This window comes from Sorex fumeus, unplaced genomic scaffold (genome assembly GCF_029834395.1).
Source record: "Sorex fumeus unplaced genomic scaffold, SorFum_2.1 ptg000061l, whole genome shotgun sequence".
Taxonomy (NCBI): Eukaryota; Metazoa; Chordata; class Mammalia; order Eulipotyphla; family Soricidae; genus Sorex; species Sorex fumeus.
The window spans coordinates 13,769,768-13,793,848 of NW_026606118.1; the positions used below are offsets into that span (position 1 = coordinate 13,769,768).

Sequence of the window (24,081 nt, forward strand, 5' to 3'; positions counted from 1 at the left end):
GGCCCTGAACAAGAGAAGAGAAAGAGTGTGTTAGGTGCTAGGGTCTGAGACCTCTTCAAGGAAAGTTTATCCTTGCTTTATCCAAAGGCCCTGCTCAGATTGCTTGAGCCTAGAGGGGAATTACTCAAAGTCTGTGTTTTTCTGTGCTATGGCATTCTACCAATTCTCATGACATTTGTTCATCTGAACTCATATTAAGGATTTCTATCAGAGGGGCAAAAAAGGATCTTCATGGAATGAGAAGGTCATGGAGTGGGGGTGGTTGTTGGGAGAGAGGCCAGGCCATGGACACAGATATGGTCTGGTTTTCATTTCTTTCTTTTTTTTTTTTTTTTTGCTTTTTGGGTCACACCCGGCAATGCACAGGGGTTACTCCTGGCTCATGCACTCAGGAATTACTCCTGGCAGTGCTCAGGGGCCATATGGGATGCTGGGAATCAAACCCATGCAAGGCAAATGCCCTACCCGCTGACTATAGCTCCAGCCCCTTGTCTGGTTTTCTTAACTCGGGAAGATGTCTCAGTTCCTTTTTCCACCCGAAATGGCCTTAAAACGAAAGCTATAAGCAGGCACTCGGAACCCTCATCAGCACAGTAAAATCATCACATTGGGGTGCTTTTTGCGAGGCAAACACATCAGCAGAGTTGTAAGCAGCTCCATTTATTTGAGTAAATAGCTTGTAAAGAAACTGTTGGTAAACATTACAAAATTAAATACATTTTCAAAAGCTTGCCAGTATACATAAAATTCACAAACATAGTTCTCTTAAAAAATAAAATATGTTCAGAGCACCCTTGATATAAAATGCCTGGCCCCGCATCCTGGGTCAGGGCCACCTGGAGACATCTTATGGGCAGGTGGGGTTTCTGCAGGGAGGCAACAGGGCCTCATGGATGGAAGGACGAGTTCCAACACTGACCCTGATCCTGCCCACATCCATCTGAAGGTTGATCCTTCTCTAAGGAGCTGGTATGTAACTGAGAGGGGCAGGGCAGACACCCCAGGCCTTGCTCCAAATAAGAGGATTGGGGTGTAAGAACTAGGGACAGGAGCCAGAGTTCTCACCGTTAAGTCAGAATTACCATCTCCACCACATTTCCAAACCGGCAAATGCTCCTAAACAGAAAGTGAGTCGTGCTCACCTCCACACCTCTTCTCTCTCTAGGACCCCTCACTCTTGTTTGACGCTGCCCAGGCACAGAAGTGACCAGAATCTACTTCAAAGGAGGAAGCTAGTGAATTGGCTAACTTCTTTATGACCTGCTTTCATGGAGAGAAAACAATACACAGTATTTGGTTGAAAGCAGAGAATGAATTGCTACACGGTGCTTCCTTTTCCCCCAATGCCATGCAGAGAGCTGTGGGCATTTCTCGAGCTATCCAAATAGTTCTTCAAACTAAGGGTTCATAAAACTTGAAAAATACCACAAATGAGGCAAGAAGTACATGACCTGGCAAAGCATCCCAATTAATGAAATAATAGCGAGTCTGTAAGTTCAAGCCCTGGGCCAACGTCACACGTTTGTCATGTAGCTCATTGAAACGATGGATACACTCAAATCTCTCACTTTGGTGCCTACAGTGAATGTTGGACAGGTCAGCAGCACTTACATGAAGAACATCTAGTGGCCTCTTAGAAACACATATGTCCATGACTCCCCACAGTAGGATGGCCACAATTTTGTTCCATCAATGTGAAGTCAAACTCACACCTACACTTTCACTTAGTCGTCTGTAGATATATACAAGTACGAGAAATTTGACATTTGAGTCAAATGTACAACTCAAGGGGGGAAAATATTACCAATGGGCCATAAGAAAACCATCATCCCTGTATAGTTAGGTCCTAAAAATCTCTGGTTTCTCCAAGAAAATGCTACCTAGCTCCACTCATCCTTGGCTATTTGCCTGGTGTGATACTCCTTGGTTGGACTGAAACCAGAGTTATGATAGCTATGCTATTAAAATATTACACTAACAAAACCCCCCAAACAAAGGAACACTCTTGAATAGTCTAGTAGATATACCTAACCCCCCACCCCCCAAAAAAAGTTACTGTTAAGGACAACTATTCTTTAATAAAAGTCTTGGTGAAGTCCAAGCCCCAAGCCCTCTTCTTTGCCTCTTGGAGAGTTCTACCCTGTGTTCAAATTACACATTCTTCTTCTGCGGAGGGCTCAGTTTCCTCATGCCTCTTATCCGAGATAGCAGCTCCTTGATAAATTCCTAAAACAGATCAAAACAAGTTGTCAATATGAGAGGGTGACCATACTCAAATTCATGTTTAAAACCTTTTTGAGTTAGTTGCAGTGAACCTGTGCAAAGGAGTTTGGCTTGGTGTGTTAACCCCACTCAATGCCTTTTTTGCAAACCACAACACCCAAAAGGAGAGAGAGAACAAAAGGGAATACCCTGCCACAAAGGCAGGGTAGGATGGGGGGGATGGAGGGTGGGAGGGAAACTGGGATCCGTGGTGGTGGAAAATGGGCACTGGTGCAGGGATGGGTATTTGATCATCGTATAATTGAAACCCAAGCACAGAAATTTGTAAGTCTACAACTGTACCTCATGGTGTTTTACTAATAAAAATTAAAAATAAATAAATAAATAATAAAAAGACATCCAAGGAGATGGTGAAAAAGAAAATAAACAAAGTACAAAGCAGAGACATCTTGGGAGGGCCTTGGATATAGCTCACAGTGCTCAGGGCTACTCTCTGCTCTGTGCTTGAGGTTAACCCTCAGGAAACCATCAAGCGCAAAGGATCAAAATGGGGTCACCCACAGGCAAAGCTAGTGTCTTAGCCTCTCCACCATCCATCTTTCAGGCCCTATAGAGAACTTAAAAAAACTAAGGAATGATGACACTTCACCCCCACAATGCTGCCTTCTTCAGGGAGGAATCTGGGTCTGCCTCCACTCCAGGGCATTATCTGTTCATCCTCTGAGGGTTCTGGAGTTCAGATTAGTGCTTCTCAACCCTTAGTAAAAGTTTCAATCAGCGGGGCTAGGGCGATAGTACAGAGGGTACTTGTAAGCTTGCCATATATGCACCTGGCCCAGGTTTGATCCCCAGCTCTGCACAAGGTCCCCTGAGGGGACTAACTAAACCCTACCTGCTAAACCCAGCCATCCTGGAGTTCTGGATGGTGTAAGTCCTGAGGATCTGTCATCCTGCCAAGCTCCAGGATAAACCTACAGTGCTGCTCCCAGGAGTCTAAATCTTGACCCTTTCTGATTGAAAATCAGTTTTAAAATTTTGTTTATAATTCAGTACACATTCCTGAAATAAGAATGTGAAAATGAAAACCTACTACCCACAATGTACTTAATATTTCCTTCCTTCCTTCCTTCCTTCCTTCCTTCCTTCCTTCCTTCCTTCCTTCCTCCCTCCCTCCCTCCCTCCCTCCCTCCCTCCCTTCCTTCCTCCCTCCCTTTTCTTTCTGAAGCACCTTGATTTATAGTATTGTTAACAATGGCATTTCATGCATACGGACATTCCAACATTCCGACACCATACCCTCTACCAGAGTGTCTGTTTCCCTCCACCCCTAACTCAAAGTCCCCTTCAATCCACTTGAGGTTGGCCTTAGTATCTCAGTTCTGTAGACCAGTTCTCTAGTCCTGTTGTGTTTTCTTTGACTGTTTGTTATTTATTCCCCTACTAGGTTTCTTTATAACCCACATATGAGAGAAGTGTGTCTCTTTCCTTCTGGCTGAGAAGTCATGCATTTCATTCATTCATTCATTCATTCATTCATTTATTGCTTTTCTGGGTCACACCCAGTGATGTTCAGGGGTTACTCCTGTCTCTGCACTCAGGAATTACTCTTGGCGGTGTTTTGGGGGACCATATGGGATGCCGGGGATCGAATCCAGGTCAGACTCATGCAAGGCAAATGCCTTACCTGCTGTACTATTGCTCCGGCCCAGTCAATGCATTTTAAAGGGGAAGATCCACAAAGTGATTTCATGACACAGATAAAGACACCCAAGATGAAGAACATTCTAGACTGGCTCTTAGTCTATGCCCTCAGGAATATTTACCTCTTGCCTCATGTTGACAAATAGCTGGCAACAAAATCAGTAACACCTATGTCATAAATACAGTCTTTGTATTTTGGGTTTGTCATAGACAAAGCTGGCAGTCAGACTTTGTGATCAATGTGTGATAGTCTGAGGAGGCACCTCAGGGACCATGATAGCAAAACCACAAAGACTTCATCTCCATCTGACCTTCAGAAAAACAGCTCTCAGACAATCTTCTGGGCCAACTACAAGTCTTAGTCATGACCCCTGCACTAAACAATCACTTAGTCATCACCTTTGTCACAAAACAATAGTAGTGGGAACTACTCTCCCACTCTAAAATTTAACCAGATATTTAAAGTATCTAATTGCCACCATGAGCTTTTAAATAATCTTCTTGCTGCCATGGAAGTCGTATGTACTTTTACTAGAAAACTTAAAAATACAAACCAATGTGCCAATAACACTTTCCTCTGTGGAAAATGTTTTCACACAATTAAGGTGATGCTAAAAAAATATTTTTCCCACTTGGCATCATCCAACCCATTTTTCTGCCACAACACTAAAGTTTTCCTAAACAATGATTTTAATGGTTAGACAATTCTTTATTATATGGATATTCTAGTCTACTTAATGGCCCCATAACTGGATATTTCACTGGTTCCTGGCTTTTCAAATGTATAAAAAAAAAAGGCCACAGTTAATCTTTGAGCACTAATCTGCAATTTGGACTATAGCAGAAGCTGCCCAAATGACATATACATCTTAATGCCATCATTTAAGAACTTGAACAGAATAGAATAGCATTCTTCAATCGTTTTACTCCTGCAGTCCAGTACCTGTCCTGCATACTGATGGTCCAGCAGCGATGACCAAGGTGATAGACTAGTGATTTTTGACCTTCCCACCAACTGCACTGGTCTGGTTGAAGGTCATTGGAATTGAACATATGTGAAGTGAGATGAGGCTCTAGTTTAATTTTCTGAGTACTATCCAATTAAAGCCTTTTCTGGGATAAGAAGGAAATGCCACAATTTCCCACTTCTACATTGTTTTTGTTTTGTCATAAAATTAACTGCAATATTACCCCCTTTACTATGTGACTTAAAAATATCCAATACATTTCACAACTTCAAGTTTATTGTTTCTAGAATCTTACTCAAGTGACTGTTGTGAAAAGTTTTATTATTTGAGCATAGTTTTTTTGCTTTTAATAAGCAACAGGATCATAAACCCTATCATGTGTGTTGTTAATACTCAGATAGGTAACCTTTCTGCACTCTTAGTAACATTGTTCACAATAATTATTATAAAAATAGCGCTGTAGCACTGTTCTCCTATTGTTCATCAATTTGCTTGAGCGGGCCCAGTAACGTCTCCATTGTGAGACTAGTTGTTACTGTGTTTGGCATATCGAAATGTCACGAGTAGTTTTCCAGGCTTTGCCGTGCGGTAGCTTGCCAGGTTCTCCGAGTGGAGTGGAGGAATCGAACTCAGGTCAGCTGCATCAGCTGCGTGTAAGGCAAATGCCCTACCCACAGTGCTGTAAAATAAAAATTACCTAAGGAATAATGTATTCTACACTACAGAGCTTTCTTTTTCAAAACAAAAGTAATTTGGTAATTTAATTTGAATTCAGATTTTTTTCAAAAAAACATCAATCATGGTGGAATGTTCTAAAAGCTTAAATAATTTTTATTTATGGTATAGTGGCTTGAATTAAAAACTCTATTTTAAACTTTTATATAAGCAGGCTGGAGTGATAGCACAGCGGGTAAGGTGTTTGCCTTGCACGCAGCCGACCCAGGTTCGATTCCCAGAATCCCATGTGGTCCCCTGAGCACTGCCAGGGGTAATTTCTGAGTGCAGAGCCAGGAGTAACCCCTGCACATCACCAGGTGTGACCCTAAAAGCAAAAAATAAAATAAAATTTTATATAAGCAATATTGTCTGTAACTTAATGTACTATGATGTTCATATTTTAAACTGCTCATTACATTTGCCTAAGGAGGTACTCAGATGAGTAAATTAAAAAAGGGAAAGAGCAATATTTCTTTTCCTTTCAGAAACCAACCACAGCACTAGCAGCTGATTTCATTGTCTACCCTTAGTTGTTAAGCAAGATTAGAGGATCTCTAATCAAAAAACACTTTAGTGCTTTGGGATTCGTATTACTCAAACACACTCCATGGAAGAAACAACCTTTATCATTTATCTCCATAACAGACCGCTTAGATGGGGAACAGGAATAATACTTTAGTTAAGAAAAGGGCTGTGACTTTGGGGAAATGACATCTGAGTCTTGAAGACACATTCAACAACAAAGGTCAGCTTGATGCTGATTAGGGGGCCTGGGCCCCAGTAAGCATTGAGGCCCTGTAGAGAAACAGTTGAGGAAGGTGGTGGTGGGGTTCGGGATCCTACTGCAGATACAGATGGGCATGATGAGAGGTGCAGGGCCAGCAGACCAGAGCTACATAGGCTACAGGAAGGTGCCAAGAGAGACTTGGTACAGTGAAAAGCAACTGGAGCTTGTAAGTAGGGGAGAAACATCTTGGGATCACCTGTATAGACAACAGGTTTGAAGACAGTGTGAAGGGAAACCATCTCAGAGTTATTGCAATGGACCAGGATGTCGTTTACGGTGAGGTGATGGGAAGTTGATTAACATCCAGTTTGAATCTGTTAGGAACAAAGTTGCTAACAGAATTCATCTGTAAGTCAGTCTTTGTATGCCTTCATGTATTTTAGGTTAATTACCTGAGAGTGGAACTGATGAGTCACTGATCTCTTTGTCTGCTTCTCTTTACACCAGGAGTTGGATAAATATAGACTTTTTATAATAAGTCCTGAAATCGTGTAATGTTTGTCAGCTAAGTTTGATAATGTCAGTTGATCATTTTCAAAGCCACTGTAAGTGCTTACATTTCCTTCTGAATTTAGAATTATCTTGTAAATATCTACTAACAAAAGTCTTCTGGGCTTTGATTATAATGCATTTAATCTAAAGATAAATTTGGGGAGAACTGACTATCTTAATTATAGTGATTCTTACCTATGAGCATGGTATATCTATATTTAATTAGAATTTTCTTTATCTCAGCCATGTTTTATGGTTTTTCATTTATAAGTATTATACTTATCTGCCAAATAATAATTATTTCTTTCTAAATACTTAAAACTTTTGACCTTGTAATTGATATCTATTAATTCCAATACATAATCACCATGTTAGTATATTGTTATACAGTAGATTTCAATATGTTTATCTTGTATCCCTACAAGCTTTCTGAATTCAATGATTATTTCCAGCAGCTTTTTTGTAGACTCTATTGGATTTTATTAAATGTTGTGTATGAATGAAGACAAGTCAGCAAAATATCCCTATAGAGTCATTTGTATCTAAAGTATTTTGTTTAGCTTTGTTTTGAAAGGAAGTTTTGCTAGCTTGTACATGAAAAGAAATTTGTCTATTTGACATTAGTTGTTGAATTTATTGGCACAAGATTGTTCACAATATCTACAGAGTTGGTACTGATATAATCTTTCTTATTCCTGATTTTGGAATTTTTTCCTCTCTCTTTTTGTTCCATCAGTATACAAGTTTACTAAGTGTATTGATCTTTACACAGAACAATTTTTGTCTCACTGATATTATTTATTGTTTTCATGTTTTCTACTCTATTGATCTCTGCTTTCACCTTTATTATTTTCTTACTTCACCTTACTTTGAACTTGCTCTATTTCCCTTGTTCCTAGCATGGCTGCTGAATTCATTGATTTGAGATCTACTCTAATACAGTTATTTATTGCTATAGATTCACCTTGACATGCTGCTTTAGCTGCATCTCATACACTTCGATTCCATAGTTTTTCAAATTTATATTCTTTTCAAAATCATTCCTAGTGGCCCATCTGATTAATTTCTAATTGTATTTTGGCTCATTATTTAGAAACGTGTCATTCATTTTCCCAAACATTTATGGATTTTCCAAATAGCTTTCTGTTGTTGATTTCAATTTAATTCCATTGCAGTCCAAGAATATACTTTGTATTAAATTTCACACTCATTTAAGGGACCAGAGTATATCTGTCTTGGCAAATGTCTGTGTGCATTTGCCAAGCAAACTGACTCCAAGCAGGGCTTTGCCTCTGCTTTTATATATCCACTGCCAGAAAACCTGCATGTACTATCTCAAAAGAATGCTCACAAACAGTTTCCCAGATGCATGATTTTCAGGTGAAAGAGATAATCTTATGGCAACGACTGTCTAAGCATCATAAGCATGAACTATTGCCATACTCTAAAAATTGCACCCTTATCTCTTTCAACCTTTCAATCCCTGGTTGAAATGATAAGTAAGGATGGATGAATAACCACCCTGGAAAATGTGGATACTATATTGGAATCTGGCAATGGTTACGCTTAGTCTAAGAAAGAGAGAGGATGTGACATTTACTGGAGGTCTTTCCATGTAGCTTTGTACATGTTACCATATTGAATGCAAAAGCTTTCGCCTTTTTACAGATTGGAAAATGTGAAGCTCTGGTTCTTTACATATTACTGTGCATGGTCATGTAGGAAATATTTAAATCCAAGATTCTTGATGTCAACTGAGTGTTGGAGACATGTCCTGAGCCCTCATCTTGTCCCATTCCTGGTGCTCTGGTGTGAACAGAGACCAGACCAGCAGAGTACAAAGAGGCAGAAACAGGCCCAGCCACCCTGAGGCTTACATGGCAACACCGCTGTGTTCACAGGTGGACACTGCCCAACCCAAACCAGCGACAGCTCCTTCCTCTCACACTCAGCTTCTATTAGGAGGGTGGGGGTGACAGGCTAAATGAAAAAACAACTTCCAAGAGCCTTAAAAAGGGGGATGCGTAGATCAACCTCAATCCCAGTGTTCAGATAGGATACAGACAGAGAAGAAAAGAAATCAAGGGGGGAAGGAAGAGAACATTAAGTAATGGGTTACCAGGCATCAGGGTTTCAGTCATACCAGTGATATGGGTGAGGGATGTAGCCATCTATTCAAAACACAGATTCAACACAACTGAAAACATGAGAACTAAGTGGTAACCACTGAAACCTTTGTAATATGCCTGTCAAGTTGATAGGCAGGGGTGGAGTTGGGGGTGGGATGGGGAAGGAAACTGGGAACACTGGTGGAGGAAAGTTGACTCTCGTGAAGGGATTGGAGTGGAATTATTATATGCCTAAAATGGAACTATTTGTAACTTTGCAAATAATGGCCCTCATAAATTTTTTAAATGAGATTAGAAGCTCTGCATTAATATAAGAAATCCAAAACCTAAAATCTCTGCTCTGGAATGGAAGCCTAACCCACCCTCCACTGCCAGACCCTTGGGAAAGGTCTGACAATTATGGCCAATGAAGAATATGTTGTATGACCAGCCCTGGCCCCCAGCAAGAAGGCGGGTGCTTTGTTCCGAGTCTGCATAGGCTGTGAGTCTCACAAAAGTGCTTCTTCCAAAGAAGCCCATAGGGAGCCTGACAAACAAATGGGCAATTGCCGAGGAAATCAGCAGGCACCCCTGTGACTATGCGGCCAAGGCCCCAGCAGCACAGTGCCTGCCTAGCACATTCCCTGCCTGTGATCTTGGCCACTCCCCACCACCATAAGCAGCTACTCCCTAAATCAGCTGCCTCAAGGATACTGTGCATACTTCCCCTGTCTCTCTAGGGGGAACCAAGAGAGTGTGCTGGCTCTTCACATCATGAGGGGGTGGAGGCAGACCTCAAAGCATTCCTTGGTGGCATTTCCCAACCATCTCACTTCCCCCCCACCTGTCAACCACACACACACACACACACACACACACACACACACACACTTGACAGGCACATTACAAATGTTTCAGTGGTTACCACTTAGCTCTCATGTTTTCAGTTGTGTTGAATCTGTGTTTTGAATAGATGGCTACATCCCTCACCCATATCACTGGTATGACTGAAACCCCGATGCCTGTTAACCCATTACTTATTGTTCTCTTCCTTCACCCCTTGATTTCTTTTCTCCTCTGTCTGTATCTTCTCTGAACACTGGGATTGAGGTTGATCTAAGCATCCCCCCTTTTAAGGCTCTTGAAAGTTGTTTTTTCATTTAATTTCATTACACACACACACACACACACCATTGCTATAGTTTGCATTCTATGAAAACAGAATCTTTCAATACGTGCTCCTTTTGCCTGACTCTTTCCCTTAACTTAATGCTTCTGAGACTCATCAATGTTGAATCTGGAGAATTCTCTTCTTTATAACTGAGCAGTATTCATTATGTGAGGCACATTCATTCATTCATCTATGGATGGACATTTGGGTTGTGTCAAGATTTTGACCATTGTGAATAAAACTGCTATGAATATAATGAATATACCTGCAGAAATGTCTATATGGTCATATACTTTTTCGGTATTGGGGGGAATAAATATCTGGCAAGGCAATGGTAGAACTGCATGTTTACTTCTTGCCAAATCTGAAATCATTTTCCATGCGGTTGCACCATTGTACATCGCTACTGGCAGACTATGAGGGCTCCAGTCATTTTACATCCTTGTCAATACTTGGTTTTGCCTTTCATTCACATGCTTTATACATTCTGGAGTATATGCACAGTGATGTTTCTAGAAGCTGGCCTTTAAGTCTCTGACCTTCCTTTCAGTTCCTTTATTGGCCAACTACCTCTGTTGGATCTTCTGATGATACAGTCACGCATCACTTAATGATGAAGATACAGTCTGAGAAACACCCCAGTAGGCAGTTTCATCATTTTCAATCATCACAGTGAAACACCTACATGTCATGGCCTATGACACATACTAGGTCACGCGGTATGATCTATGGACCACCACCGCGTAGGCCATTCCTCATTGACTGAATCATCTTTAATGTGACAGGTGGCTGTGTGCTAGCATGCTCCAAACCATAGTCCCCAGAAGTCTCTTGGCCCCAACAGGGACTTTCAGATCCCAGCTCTAGTTCTGCCTTCACTAGGGATTCCAGGACCGAATTTCTTTTTCTTTTTCCTTTTCAACTTTTTTCAGACTGAGATTGCATGGCTTGTAATAGTTTTAGTATTTATCTTGTAGACATAGAACACTGTATCACACCCACCAATAATGTGCTAATGTTCCTCCACCACTGTCCACAGACCCCTTCTCAGGTCTGTATTTCTTGGAATGCCAAGAAATCTCCAATAGAAATGCCCCTGGGAACTTTAAGGTCAAAATGACCAAAAATGAACCCACTGGTACCTAATCTTTCCAAAAACCAGTCTCTTACCCTCAAGAATTCAGTGTCCATCATTGCTGTCTCTACACAATGCACAATTCATGATGAGGATATCATTTTTCTCATATATATATATAATGTCGTTCCTTTCAAAAATACAAATATTTAAGAATAGCTAGGATACTTAGAAAAACTGCGGGCTCACTGTTATCAATGATAAAAACCTGGATACAGCCTAAGAAAGTATCAACAGAGGAATTATAGGATATGACTATATCACATATGACTATATATTGACTATATATAACTATATTATAGGCTATTACTATGATAGTATTCTATATAGCAATAAAAATAAATAAAATAAAGCTTCTTGTGTCAAATCTCAGCAGTCTAATGTTGGGTAAAATAAGTAAGCTGAGGGAGAAAACCTGGAAAATATTTATACAGCTATAAGGCATGCAAGATAATCCACATCTATATTTGGTCACGGGAGTTCAATTCATCTTTGTTTTCCTAACACAGTGCTTAGTGTACAGGAGGTTCTCAGCATTGGTTTACAGAGTAAAGAAACACACACATAATGCAGTGAATTCATGTAACTGTAGCATACACTGGAGGCACCTAGAGGAGACACTGAAAGCTTTGTGCACCCACTGGGTGGGGCATGGAATTGCAGAGAGTGTCAGTTGGCCTCGGTCACTATGGAAGAAGTCTCTTGATGTTCTCCTTAGAGCACTGGAAAATAAACCCATCTGAAGGGTAGAACCTAAGAAGCTTCTATACATATACACACATCCCAAATACATATATACACACTACAGACACCGCCATCAGAGAACTCATGCATAATACAAACCTACATCACAGGTCTTACACATGCATATACATAGCACACATATCATGTACATATAGGTAGCACATATACACCCCTGCCCCTCCACACACACACACACACACGCACACACACACACACACACATGCTTATATGACACACAGGAGACAGAAAGAATGAAGGAAGGAAGGGAGGGAAGGAGGGAGGAAGGAAGGAAGGAAGGAAGGAAGGAAGGAAGGAAGGAAGGAAGGGAAAGGAGGAAGGAAGAGAAAGGAGGAAGGAAGAGAAAGGAGGAAGGAAGGAAGGAAGGAAGGAAGGAAGGAAGGAAGGAAGGAAGGAAGGAAGGAAGGAGAGTAAAGAAGGAATGAGGGAAAGAAGGAAGGAAGGGAAAGAAAATAGGAAAGGAAGGAAGGGAAAGAGAAGGGAAGGAGGAAAAAGGAGCACCATAATACAGGAGTTTGAAAAATCTGAGAACATGCAGCTACCTGATTTCTGGGTGACTTCTAAGAACGAAAGAAGCCAAGGTCTGTTTCTGAGGGGACCTGGCAGCTGCCATGAGAACAGAAGGTCCTTCCTCGCTTTGGCATTTCTGCATGTAGGGTTGTCATGGCCCCAAGCTCACCGCCGGATTCCTCCTGGGCCCTGTGCCTCTCAACTCCCCCCCTCCTGTCGCAGGCCTGAGCCAGAGGCAGCAGATGGACACCCGTTTTGTAATTATCACCATAGCCAGGCGTCTGAGAGCCTTCCCGAGCCAGTGACTCATCTGTTACTGCATTGACAACACCGGGTGGCTGTAGTCCAGACAAGGCTATCGGAAAGGAGGAGGGTAACATGCAAGTCTTTGCCCTGTGCATCATGAAACTGCACTCAAGTCATTCTTTCCAACACTGAGTCATTCAAGAAGGTAAGTAGATATTACATGATTTTTTTTTACAAGAAATGATCCAAAACAGTGCTCTAAGGCTAGAGAAAAAGCCTAAGAGCTGGGCTCCTGCTTTGCATGTGGGTGTCCAGGCTTAATCACCAGCACCTCATGGTCCCATGAGCACCATCGGGAGTGATCCTTATGCAAAGAGCCACCAGGAGAAAGCCCTGAACCACATAGTTCTGTCACACACACACACACACACACACACACACACACACTCACAATTAACAAAACAAAAATACAAATGCTGTTTTGTGAATGGTGCCACCAACAGAGTAAGAGCGTCTATCATGAAACCCACTAAAGTGGGTGCCCAGGAGAATTCTGTATGTTTAATTTGTTGTTCCAGAAAATCATCATCCACTCCTGTAGTACCCAGAGTGAAGCGGAGAGAAGCAGCAGGTGAAGATTGTGAAAGCTGAGTTCCGCATGGGTCAGTACAAGGTACTATCCTGTAGTACGATCTCTACCCTATTCCCTTGAGGGTATCATCAGTTTGCCTTAAAAAAATGCTCCTTAAAGGGTCACATGCCACAGGCTCTGAGTCTCCCTGTCAAAGGGCAGCAAGTCAAGCCAATGCACACACCAGTTTTACACAACTACCTTACACTTCTTCCCCAAAGTGTCAGATGAGCATGTGGAAGTCAGGGAAGGTGTGATCAAGTGGGTGGAATGAAGAATTTCCAGATTTACTAGAATTTAGTCAATGGAAGGACATTCCTGCCTCTCTTAAAATGATAGTAACACCTGAAAATTGTTCCCAGTGGCAAATTATCCTTACTCAAAACTCTGAGGAAAAGTGCTAAATATCATCAGCAAACTGTTACTAGCTTGAACATCCGGGTCACTGAGGAGGCCAACAGGCAAGCAAGTGAATCAGTCATCAGCCAGTAAAGAGCTGGGGGCTGGCTTTGCTCCCTGCTGTCCCAGGCATTATTTGGCACTGCAGGAACCATCACAGGCATCACAGAATCTTTCATCACCCTTTTTTATGGCAGCTGGGGGCATTGTTTATCTTTACAGAGGTTCATTTGCTAACAGGGCACACCAGAACTAATCCTATTTTTCATGATCTGAAGAGAGGCATATGAATCTGTTATGAGTTAGAGTTGGTGCCTGTGGTGTTATAATCACTTCTGTCAACAGAGATTCCTGAGGGTCTTAGCTGCCTTCTGGGGGTGACATTTTTTCCCTCCTCCTTTCATGTAAAACCATGGACACTCTTCTGTCCATTTATTTTCTTTCTTCCTTTCTTTCTTTCTTTCTTTCTTTCTTTCTTTCTTTCTTTCTTTCCTTCTTTCTTTCTTGTTTGTTTTGCTTTTTGGGTCACATTGGCAATGCTCAAGGGTTACTGCTGGTTCTGCACTCAGGAGTTACTCCTGCCAGTGCTCGGGGGACCAAATGGGATGCTGGGAATTGAACCAGGGTCAGCCATGTGCAAGGCAAACTCCCTACCTGCTGTGCTATCACACCAGCTCCCCAATTATTATTTTGACTCTAAAGATTAATTTGTTCTGTTGGTGATGGCAGTCCCACAAATCTATTTTGGAGATCCAGACCATTACATTTAGACTCACTTATTTTGTACCTAAATTCCAACCTTAGATGGTATGTAGCAAAGCATCTCCGGTGCTCTCACCCTATTTCCACTTAACAGTATTTAACTCTCCCTCCCTTACCAATACGTTTCACAGAATCTGTACACTTGTAATTCAGACAACACCAAATAAAATCCACCTACATAATCTAATCACAATAAATAATCACTTAGAGTAAATTTGGCAAAATTATACTCTCCCTCTTTAAAATCATGATGGGAACTTAAGAGTTATTTTTATCAAGAATCAGATTATCAGCGAAGGAGAATAGACTTTGCTACCTGAATATACCTGAATTTTGTCAGATTGAAAGAAACCCATTTCAAAAGTGTTTAAGACCAATCTTTAATTTTGCCTCCCTTTGCTTAAGACACAGAAGTCCTCTGTCAAATTGCCTTTACTATATAATCTTTCTCCTGCCCACTGAAGTCTATAAACAAGAAGAGAACATAGAGTTGTTTTTAAACACAAGCTTGACTCATTTCTTAAACATAATCATTCATCCTGAATTTAATGAAAAAAAAAAGGCCATCAAATTATAATCCATCATTTGAAAATGCCAACCACTTACAGGTCTTCTACCCTTTAAAGCCTGTATCTCCTCCATCATGTCTTTGATAAAAATAACCACCATGCATTAGTAGTGAGAAAAGCTTGCAAAAGCAGAGACTATAAAACCCAGCTCCTGGAAGCACGTGGCTGCATTTGCGGCTGCGCAACATCTTATTATCTCATTCCTACTTTGGACAAACTGGCAGGCTACCGAATGTAACCTGCCCACATGGCAGAGTCTGGCAAACTCCCTGTGGCGTACACAATATGCCAAATACCAGTAACAATGATGGGTCTCATTCTCCTAACTCTGAAAGAGCCTTGAATATGGCACTTTTTTAAAAATCTCAGGGCTAGGATGAAGGAGACATTACTGGGGCCTGCTCAAGGCAATCGACGAATAACAGGATGGTCGTGATCATGATTGTGATCGTGATGCATTAGTAATGAGAAAAGCTTGCAAAGGCAAGAGGCACGTGGTGTTTCCTCTAATAGCATCTCCTTCTTCCTTCCACATTTCACTACTGTCATCGTTATTATTTTCATTATTCTAATAATCATACTGCTTCTAAGAGAGTGTAGGGAGGGCTGGAGCAATAGCACAGCAGGCAGGGCGTTTGCCCTGCACGTGGACAACACAGGTTCGATTCCCAGCATCCCATATGGTCCCCTGAGCACCACCAGGAGTAATTTCTGAGTGCAGAGCCAGGAGTAACCTCTGTGCATTGCCAGGTGTGATCCAAAAAGGAAAAAAATAGAGTGTAGGGAAAAAATTAACTTCTCTCAAAATAAGGTGTAATTTTTGTCCATACTCCTTGGAGAGAGGCTTTATACCCCTGGAATGTCCTGCTGAAAGAAGCTGCCTTTGTTTACCTGGAGCTCTTGGACCATACCAAAGAGCCAACACTGTAAATCCATAGTGGGCTGGGGGGAGGATTGGCTTTGGGCCATTTTACATCAGTGAGCTCATCTCAAGGGACTGGAAACTGAGGTCAGCCGTGCAAGGAAGGGTCCATGTCTTTGTTACTAAACCTCGACAGATTCTGCAAATCCAGACTCCAGTGAACTCTCCTGGGTGTTCATCCTCTATAGGAACAGCCACACCAAGCTGGGAGAACCAACATCCACCACTGGGAAAAAGACATCTCGGCTTTACATTTGGAACATACCTGGACCTGGTTCCATTAATCTTTTCCCTTGGCTGATTTTAATCTTGACATAACCATCACCACAAACACAATAAGTTTCAGGGAGTTCAGTAGGTCCCTTTTGCCAATTATCAAATTCAAGTTGTGATGCTGGGAAGTCTGGGACTTGCAAGTGAAGATCGAAGTGAAAATGGTAATCTGGAGCCTCATCTATCATTTATAGTTTAATAAAGTCCTGGATCGTGCTCTCTGAGTCCTTGTCTTTGCCAAGCTTCTGTGCTGGCTTTAATGAAACGCTCCAACCTCCAAGTCTGAGATTAGCAGCCTGAATTCCTGATAATACGGGTTCATGTTTGTCCATTTGCAAACCCTGGTAGACATCCCTTTCCCATAAACACCTCATGGTCATGACATTTCCCTTTTTTGTTTTCTAATGTTGAATCCACAGATAGCTATCCTCAGAGCTTATTCTTAGCTCTGTGCTCAGGGATCACTCCTGGTGGTGCTCATGGGCCACAGACAGTTTCAGGGTCACAACGGGGTCGGCAAGATGCACAGAAAGCATCTCACCTCCTGAACAATCTTTCAGTCACCTGACCATGACATTTTTATGGCCAGTAGATGACTAGGGCCTGGTAATGCCCTTACCACCTCCTCACAAGACTTGGTTCTCTGGTATGAGTCCTAGATGTATGTCAACATATTGGCTTTGATGGTTAAAAAGTTAGATAAAAGCACAGTGTCCGTCTCATAGAATGGAATGAGTGTGCAGAGAGAAAATTCTGATGTCTATCAGAAAGCTATGCATGCTACCCTGAACTATTGAAAAAAAAAAGATGTTTAAAAAATCCCTGGGTGGATAGACTGACCACTCCCACAGCAGATGGAAAGACAGATGCTCTCGAGTCCATAGCGAATGCATTTTCTGTACTTCAGTCTAGAATAATGGAGGGCATAAGAACTCAAACCAATGAAAAGAATGAGAACCAAGAGAGCTCCCCACTCCCGACCTCAATACATAAACACCATCTTGACTAGCTGACCCAGTCCCCCATCCTTATTTCCACAGTGTCAGGGCTGTCACTATTGATTGCTCAAATCTAAGTATTAACTAAAATAAAATTACTCCTTGCTGCATTTAAGAATACTTTTTCTATCCTTTCTATCCTTACATCAGCTCTATTTTAATATCAACCATGTGAGAAATGTTATTTATTCGAGGGGAAAAAATCAAAACACCTTTCCTATGAGTTAATGAATTAAACATATTACTGCGGTGCCCACAATTATTAAAGTGTCCAAGACAGAAAAAATTTAGATACCAAGAGCCCACAGTTTGGATTATGAATCAAAGATGGGTAAATGTAACCCCTTTTTGTATTAGTCAGAAACTCACATAGGATGACACCAAGGACTCAAATAGCACTGCAGCACTATCCTCCCATTGTTCATCGATTTGCTCAAGTGGGCACCAGTAATGTCTCCATTGTGAGACTTGTTACTGTTTTTGGAATATTGAATATGCCACGGGGAGCTTGCCAGGCTCTGTCGTGCAGGCCGGATACTCTCAGTAGCTTGCTAGGCTCTCCAAGAGGGATAGAGGAATCAAACCCAGGTTGGCCGCATGCAAGGCAAATGCCCTAGAGATTACTCCTACCCAAAAACATGCTTCAGTAAAACTCATGGTTCTTCAAAATATACTTTTCAAGTTTAATAACTCAAGAATATCATTATTAGTGAGCTTTAACTGTATAAGTATATATATACATATATATTTGTTTTTTTTTAACATAAGAGCTTTACCAAGAGCTTTAACACACACACATATATACATATATATATATATATATATTTTTTAACATAAGAGCGATACCAAGCAGTGCTTGAGTGCCAAGCATCCAATTCAGTGTTTCTCACATGTAAGGCACATGCTCTACCACTTGGACCATACTCCTGAATCCTGCATTTCGTGTTATAGAGAAGCACTACTTTATATAGAACAGATTCAACTAGCTTGTGCCAAGCTTTGTCATGTGCTTTCTTAAGTACTCTGACTTCTCCATATATCAGTTATTGTCACCTTAGACGACTGACATTGCCTTTTTGTGTTTCAAATGCTTAACTGATAAGCATTGTGTCAGCCTCATAACCTTATTGGGAAGCGTAAATGTGTTTATACATATGATGTGGCTACAGTAATGCCTGGCATGTGCTCAGTAATTATCTAGTTTACATTACTGCTGCTGCAACTATCACTAAAATTATTATCAATGCAGATAATCCTTATTGAAACCCAGGGAGGTGATTATTATTAGATTCATTTTTTTAAAGGAGGACATCAAAGCTCAGAGAAGATGAGAAAATTGCTCAAAAGCTTTGTGCTGGGGCTGGCATAAGATTCTGGACATTAAATCCAGCTTTCCACCACCCACAGAGCCGCTGCACAAGACTATAAATAAATGTATCTGAATCAGCAAAGATTTTTTCCCCCTTAAATTTGTAACTTCAAAGTGGCATAATAATTGTATGTAAAATCCTTTGATCAAAAAATAGCACCTCCAGAAAAGGCTACTTTAAAAAGTACATCATTAATTGTTAGGCATTTAGTTGAGATCAAACCAAGTCCTTAAGGGGCCTTTTGTCTTGCTGAGTTGAACATCCTAGGCAGATGGGCAGAATGGAAAGTACCAGGCTGGGTGTCTGAACCTCAGGGATGAGTCTTAACCACTGTGTTTGCTGATGTGAGGTGTTAAATTACCCAGAGCCTCTACCTCAAATCATGATTGTCCAGGTTAAATAAAACAATGCTTTGGAAAAATAGGTTACTATTTTTATCATCATCCATTGTCAGCAAAATGTTTCTTACCATTATAAATGCAAATGAAAAACTATGCAAACTTTCTTGAAATGATCCTTTAATAGATAAATGAACTTGAGTAAAATTCCTCAGCATGTAAGCCCATCTTCATCCCTTTAGAAACCATGAACTAAAACAGAGAGCACAGATAAATGTTCGCTCATGACCCTCCATACCTTCAATCCAGTGCCTTTTCTTTCCTTCCTTTTTAAAGTTATTTTTCTTTTTTTTTCACCTCATTAGCTTCCTTCTAGAACCACATGAGGAGAACACTTATTCCAGATACTGAGGGGGATTTAGCCCCGGACTATGAATACTTTACTCCCCAGTTAGTACAATGGGAAGAATAAGGTTCATTAAAGTCCAACTTTTCCCATCTAAATACCCAAACATGAACTTCTCCATCGAGGAAAAATAAAAAGAGAGAGAGAGTGATGAAGTGAGTAACTGATACATCTACACCTACCAGTCTGGATCTGTCTTCTGTCTTTGCACCAATTCTCCACCCCGCCCCCATCACATGAGCGTTCATCAGCCTAATCGTCACCTTTCTTGACTATAATCCTACAACTCTTGCCTAATCTTTCACAACAATTTAGTAGGCGCTTTAAATATCTAATTGCTTAACTTATTCATACTAAATCTTCAACTAAGATAAAGGATCTCTGTTCCCCAGCGAGCTAAGTGCGAAGTCTTTCCCTCCTTTATATTTCTGCTTCCAAAAAGCTTAAAGTCAGACTCTCGGCCCTTAGGCAAGAGTTCAGGATGTCAAACTCCTACAAATGAGACAATTATCTCCATAAGTATTTATTATCTCAACAGCAACATATGAAATGATTCTCTTACTTCATTCACATACAATAAAAAAAACCAAACAACAAAAACCTCCAGGCTTTTAATTTAGCAACTTCATGCTGCAATCCACCACCAACAGAATAGAAATTCAGAGCAGCATAAATTCACTCCTAACATTCAGACATAGGCACACACCCCAAATTATCAAGAACAGATTAAAACAGACGGAAATGTGGGATTCAGATTAAACAGAGACCACAGAGAGCAAAATCATCTCAACAAATGAAAAAAACTGTAGCACTGTCCTCCTGTTGTTCATTGATTGGCTGGAGCAGTCTCCAGTAATGTCTCCATTGTGAGACTTGTTGTTACTGTTTTTGGCATATTGAATATGCCATGAGGAGCTTGCCAGGCTTTGCTGTGCAGGCAGGATACTCTCAGTAGCTTGCCCAGCTCTCTGAGAGGGGCAGAGGAATCAAACCTGGGTCAGCCCGGGTCAGCCTCATACAAGGCAAACACCCTACCTGCTGTGCTATCGCTCCAGCCCTTAACAAATGAAAAAAACTAAGGCTTTTTACCAAAGCCATCAGACAGCAAAATAATAAATTGCATCTATAAAATAAGAATTACTGAAACACACCAGTGAATAGGGCTCCAGAACTGGGTCTTGGGTTTTAAAGGGCTAGAATATAAGATAGCTGAAAGTTTAAAGGGCTAGAAAATAGTCAGGAAAATCTTTCATAAAATAGCATTAAAAAAAATGGCAACAACTAATAAATATGACTTTCCATCCAGAGATGTAGCATCTAAATAACAAATCATAACTATATAATACTGATAAAGAAATTTTAAAAAAAATATGTATATTGGGAGAACTAAAAGATATGTTTTCAGACTTAAAGATCTGGGAAATTTTTCTAGAACACGAACAAATGGATCCACACTCAAGTACTTCACTCTGAAATTTCAAACTATGTAGATAGTCCTGAAAATAGGTCACATGTAAAGGTCTAAGATTAATCCAGATTTCTTAACACTAGACGTGACACAATCTTAGTGTGATGGCTTTCAAATTGAGCTTTCGAATGAATTTTATGCTGAAGTCTATACCATCCTGGTAATCAAAAGATACTTTTTGTACATGCAAGGTTAAAAATTTGCCTTTCTATGCAGCCTTTCCTAGAAAGTAAGTGGAGGATATATTCTAAAAAAAATAAGGAGACTAAGATTTAAAAAAAGAAAGCATCTAGCATAGGGCAAAAGTAAACAAAAGACTAGGGATCAAAGTTACTCTGCCCAGAAAAATTCTCCAGATTGTGATTGTTGCACAGAGGTTCCATGATGAAAATGTGAACAGGTAGGGTGATGGTAATGTGTTTAAACATACTTGATAAATACATTGGAGATTTCACTAAAAACATACAAATATATCTTTTATTATATATACATTACAATAAAATAGGTAGTTAAAAGATTAGGTAGTTATCAACCCCAGGAAAAACAAAGGGCTACATCTCTCTGGGGAGTGAGGAAGGGATTGTGAGATGGAGTGTGGGGAGGAAACTGAGACAATGGTGGAGGAAAATGGATGTTATATTGGAAGGTCTGATGTTGCAATATTGTATGCATGAAAACTTACCATTGACAGTAATATAAAATTGTAAATCACAGCAGTTAAAGTAAAATAAAACTATAAAAAATAAATTTTAAAGGAGCCAAGGTTACGTTTCAGCATTTGGCTTAAGGTGAAAAGCATCTATTTAAAATTCAATATTATAAATATTAACTACTGAGTTAACAAAATACTTATCCATTGAGGGGCTGGAGGGAAATGAAATTTGTTATGTATGAGAGCTATAATATTTCTTCTTAAGTCAATAAATGAAAATGCACATTTAATAAGATAAAAGTAAATAATAGGGAAAGAGTCAAAAGTAGGGCATAAAATTATTGAAGTATATAAGTACAAAATATATTTTAGGAAGAGTAACGGAGGGATGGGAATGATCCAGTTCTTTTTTATTTTTTTTTAGAAGTCTACTGGTTTATTTGGGTTTTGAAACTTGAATTGTATTAAATTAATTAAAGCATATAACTTAACAAGTAAAATTAAAAGTTTACATCTTTTTGACTATAAGATGAAATGAACATAAAGGGAAACAGAAAGTTGTGTTAACTGAAGCTCAACTAAGTAACTGGTCTCAAACAAATGGTCATAAAACTATCTAATTACTTAAAACTTATTCTCCTTTAGGAAAGAATGCTTTCTTTTATTTATAATTATGCGTCTTCAAAACTAAGAAGTGTTTTTTTTATTCTTTAAAATCTTTATTATTTAATTATTTATTTTTGGTTCTATAACTTGACATTTCTTATTTTTTAAAAAATTTTTAATTTTTATTTATTTATTTTATTATTTTTTTTATTAGTGAAACACCATGGGGTACAGTTGTAGATTTACAAATTTTTGTGCTTGGATTTCGGTCATACCATGATCAAATACCCATCCCTCCACCAGTGCCCATTTTCCACCACCAGGATAATATCCCTACCCCCCCCATCCCCCCCATCCTCCCCTGCCACTGTGGCAGGGCATTCCCTTTTAAAACTAAGAAGTGTTTTGATGTTGCACAAACTATATGCTAGATATTCTAATTTATCTGATGTAGAAAGGAACAAATGAACAGTTCTTTATGAATATTTTCATAATTCATCAAAATCCTTAATTTCGTGTGCCCTTTCAGTCACAAAGTATACATTAAATGCTTTAGTCTATTAATATGAGCCTTTTATACTTACAGATATGGATATAATAATTATTCAAACAAAGCACGAAATTTCTTCTGATAAAGGTAATTCTTTTGAATAACAAAATTGACTTGATGCTATTTTTCTTTTCGTTTTGGGGGCCATAGCCAATGGTGCTCAGGGTTCACTCCTGGCTCTGTGCTCAGGGACCACTCCTGGTGGACTTGGAGGACTCTATGGTATGCCAGTGATAAAATATGGGTCTGCTACTTGCAAGGCAAGAGTCCTACCTGTTGTACTATTGTTCAAACCCTGGCTGATGCTTTTTATTTACTTACTTATTTTTTTTAGTTTCTGGGCAATACCCAGTTGTGCCCAGGATTTACTCCTGGCTCTCTACTGAGGGATCTCTCCTTGTGGTGCTCAGGACACCATATATGGTACCAAGGACTGAACTGCGGTCAACCACATGCGTGACAAGTGCCTAACTTCCTGTATTATCATTCCAGCCCCAACTTGAAGCTTTTTAAAAATAAAAACTACACATGGAAAGAATGCATTCTCGTTAAAAAGTATCAATCTTTCACTAAAACAATTCCAAGTGCTTTCACAATTACCTTTGAAATTGGCCTTAAATAAATATAAAACAAGCAACACCCCGAATTTTATTAGTTTTAGGTCTTGCTGAATTAGACATGTTTAGGCATATATAAGGATGTTAATGCTAGTCAGGCATTCTTATTTAAATATGATTAAAAAAACACCATAAATTATGTAGTATAGTGAAATCAAACCCAGTCATTGTTGTTCTTTTTAGCTTCAAAATCAATTTAATAAGAAAATAATTCAAACATGACAGTAAAAATGATTTACCTCTGTTGGTTTGTAGCAGTCTACAAGCGCTTCCTAGAATGAAATACACAGAAGGTGAGTTTAAGGGTTTTAAAAGTTAAATCATTTCATCTTTATAAATTTTTTTTTAAACATGGCAAATCAAAATTTCTTACTGAGTATCAAAACTGCATTTTATTACTGCATCTGATGGACATCTGAAGCTATGAAAAGCTGTGCTCTTCTTATGCAAATATACCTTACACTCCCAGAACACACACACACACACACACACACACACAAATACACACACCTTCCCTCTGGACTGACAACTTAGTTAATAATAAATTGTATAGGTCCAAGTGAAAAGAGATGGTGAAAGTCATACCAGCTGTGGGAAGTCAGGAATCAAAAAGATGATTTGATAGTAGCAAAAGCCTCTTTCAAATCTTTGTATCATTACATTTTCCACAGGACCAGCACCGACTTCATTATCACTTTTC

General features: G+C 39.9%; 1 protein-coding gene across 1 annotated transcript in view; it reads right to left on the reverse strand.

Moving 5' to 3' along the window:
• Positions 1-639: 639 nt before the first annotated feature.
• PPP1R14C (protein phosphatase 1 regulatory inhibitor subunit 14C) overlaps positions 640-24,081 on the reverse strand; it is a 98,593-nt gene continuing 75,151 nt past the window's right edge. Inside the window, exons 3-4 of the mRNA XM_056125968.1 lie at positions 23,621-23,653; positions 640-2,226 (exon numbers count right to left, since the gene is read on the reverse strand). Of these exons, the coding sequence (XP_055981943.1) occupies positions 2,152-2,226; positions 23,621-23,653 (108 nt within the window). The 3' untranslated portion in view covers positions 640-2,151. The remainder of the gene's footprint in view (positions 2,227-23,620; positions 23,654-24,081) is intronic.